Here is a 3,278-nt window from a genome sequence, read left to right as displayed (position 1 = left end):
CCTAAACCTTCAAAATCTTCAACTTTTCAACTTTGCCAATTTAAGCCAAAACGACCGACGGACCTCCAAATCAATATCCGGACATATGCCTAAGTCCAAAATCAACATACGAAGCTATTATAACCATCAAAACTCTATTCCGGAGTCGCCTATACAAAATTCAAACTCCGGTCAATTCCTTCAACTTAAGCCTTCAACCTTGGGACTAAGTGTCCCAATTCAGAACTGATAGATATAGAGGAGAACTCAGAACTAATAAGGCAATCAACAAAAAAAGAGGTCAAAATGGCAGTGCATGGTTTAAATGCAGATAGTACAGGAGGACCAGATGGCTACACATGCAAATTCTACTAGTTGTGTTGGGACATAAAAAGAGATGATTTAGCTGATATGGTCAGAACATTCTTTAATGGTCATGAACTACCAAAATGAGTGACTCACACAAATCTAGTATTGCTGCCAAAGAAAAAGGAGGTGACAACATTTTCAGATTTAAGGCCAATAAGCCTTAGTAATTTCTCCAACAAAGTAATCTCGAGGGTGATTCATGAGAGACTAGTGGGGTTACTGCCTAATATTATATATGAAGAGCAAGCTGGCTTTGTGAAAGGGGGGAGCATTATGGAAAATATTTTGCTAACACAAGAGATCATTAAGGATATAAGATTAAGAACCAAGGCTGGACCAAATGTTGTGATGAAGCTCGACATGACTAAGGCGTATGACAGGTTGACTTGGTTATTTCTGACCAAAGTTCTTAGAAAAATGGGATTCTTAGAGAGATTCATTAGCATGGTGTTTGGGATAGTATCAAATAACTGGTATTCAGTTCTTATTAATGGCCAAACACGGGGTTTCTTCAAGTCATCGAGGGGAGTCAAAAAAGGAGATCTACTATCTTCTACATTGTTCATCATAGCTGCAGAAGCATTGTCGAGGGGTCTAAATGCTTTACATTTAAATTTATATTTCTGTGGATTTGGTTTACCCAAGTGGATTCCAAAAATCAATCATTTAGCTTGTGCGGATGATACGATCATATTTTTATCTTCAAATGCAATTTCATTGAGACTAATAATGGAAGTGTTGAATAAATATGAGACTGCTTCTGGACAATTAGTGAGCAAGGACAACTCTGCAGTATACTTGCATCATCTGTCAGATATTGAAGTGGCTAATAAAGTACAGAGAATTACAGGAATCAAAAGGCAAGACTTCCCAATTATGTACCTAGGATGCCTTATCTTCTATTCTAGAAGAAAAATGGATTACTATCAAGGGTTGATCACGAAGGTTATGGACAAACTGCAGGGATGGAAAGGGAAGATGCTGTCTATTGGAGGCAGAGCAGTTTTGGTTTCTCATGTTCTACATAGCATGCCTATGCATTTACTATCAGCAGTCAACCATCCGAACTCTGTTATAAATAAACTTCACAAAATATTTGCACAGTTATTTTGGAGCAGCTCAGTAGGGGGTAGTAATAGACATTGGGCATCATGGAACACTTTATGTATGCCTGTTGAGGAAGGGGGGATTGGTTTCAGATCATTGCATGATGTTTCGAAGGCTTTGTTCTCAAAATTATGGTGGAACTATCATACGAAGCCTTCTCTGTGGAGCTCATTTATGAGCCAAAAATACTGCAAAAAACTAAATTCAGTTGTTGTCCCATGGAGAAGAGGATCTCACATATGGAGAAAAATGCTAGAATGCAGGGATTTAATATAGCACCAAATAGCTTGGCATCCAAAGATGGGGTCCTCTTTATTCTGGTTTAATAATTGGATAGGCCTTGGAGCATTATATTTTATGGTTCCACAAGGCTTTGTGGTAGATGAATCAATACACAATGTTTATGATGTGGTTGAGGAATGATCATGGAATATTGACAAGCTACTGGAGATTTTACCTGAAGAATATGCATTACACATTATTGAAAAGATCAAGCCACCTGCGATGCAAAATGTACTTGATGTGCCATACTGGATGCTTGAACCTCGAGGATTTTTTAGTGTGAGGACAACTTGGGATTATTTGCGGAGGAAAAATGAACCAAGAGTGGCTTACAAGATGATTTGGGTGAAGGTATTGCCATTCACAATTTCCTTCTTTATGTGGAAAGTTTGGAAGGCAAACTTCCCCTAGATGACTTCATGAGGAGACTAGGCTATTTCATGACCTCCAAATGCTGGTGATGCACTCAACCAAAGGAAGAAACTCTTCAGTATTTGTTCTTCAACTCAGAGATAGCTAGAATGGTATGCAGATACTTCCTTCCGAGGGCAGGTATAAATGTACAGGGATTGACAATGCATCATGATATCACCAAATGTTGGACTGCCAAGGCATGTGATAGACTCAAGCCTATTATGCAAGCATTGCCTTCATGTGTAGTTTGGGAATTATGGAAGAGAAGGAATAACATAAAATATAGGAACTCTATCTCAACTAGTCGTGTGATATATCAAGTGTCATCGACCCTACAAGCACTTGTGAAAGTAAGGAAGCTAGAGGAATACATAATGTCCCACATAAATGGCATGAGCTCTTAGTAATGATGGAGAATTATACACCTAGATTAAAGGTCACAAAAGTAGTTTGGGAAATACCAGAAGAAGGCTGGATTAAGGTGAACACAGATGATGCCTCGAGGGGAAATCCTGGCAGGAGTACAATTGGATTTTGTGTAAGGGATGAATATGAAGACATTGTGTTTGCTGAAGGGAAGGAGATAAATGAGGCAACAAATACTGAAGCAGAAGCTGTGGCTATTGTAGAAGCACTAAAATTCTGCAGAATGCAGCTCTACCCTCAAGTGTATGTTCAAACTGACTCGATGCTTATGAAGAAGATTATGGAGGGATCGTGGAAGCCACCTTGGTGTATAGTAGAACAGATTGAGGAGATTATGCAGCTGTTGAATGAAGATAATTATGTAGTATCACATATTTATAGAGAAGGAAATAAGTTGACTGATCACCGTGCCAATTATGCTCTTGATCATGGGAATATAGTCTGTCAAGATTTCTAGCATCTAGACACACAAGGGAGGAGAATACTGAATAAGGATAAGCTACAATGTCCATATTTGAGGGTAAAGGTTGCCAAAAATTAAAGCTTGAGGAGATTAGAATAGGCATAAGACAGGAGTTATTGCTAGTTCAGCATATTCAAATCCTAAAGGAGGAGGATATGTTGATCAAAGTTTTCGCTAACATTGTTTTCTATTTTACAGGAAAAGCTACTGTACACATTCCCTACTCTTTAATGAACTC

At 38.5% G+C, this 3,278-nt stretch overlaps 1 protein-coding gene across 1 annotated transcript; it reads left to right on the top strand.

Moving 5' to 3' along the window:
* Window positions 1–2,560: 2,560 nt before the first annotated feature.
* On the top strand, window positions 2,561–3,034 carry LOC138883239 (uncharacterized). Its single transcript, XM_070163912.1, has one exon. The coding sequence runs from the start codon at window positions 2,561–2,563 to the stop codon at window positions 3,032–3,034; it is 474 nt and encodes a 157-aa protein (XP_070020013.1).
* The last annotated feature ends 244 nt before the right edge of the window (window positions 3,035–3,278 follow it).

Source organism: Nicotiana sylvestris, chromosome 12, assembly GCF_000393655.2.
Source record: "Nicotiana sylvestris chromosome 12, ASM39365v2, whole genome shotgun sequence".
NCBI classification, from domain to species: domain Eukaryota; kingdom Viridiplantae; phylum Streptophyta; class Magnoliopsida; order Solanales; family Solanaceae; genus Nicotiana; species Nicotiana sylvestris.
The sequence above is the reverse complement of the archived record's forward strand: the minus strand, read 5'-3'. Positions and strand labels throughout refer to the sequence as shown.

Excerpts from the sequence above, each read along its gene's own strand:
- LOC138883239 (XM_070163912.1), top strand. The coding sequence starts at position 2,561 with ATGGAGAATTATACACCTAGATTAAAGGTCACAAAAGTAGTTTGGGAA.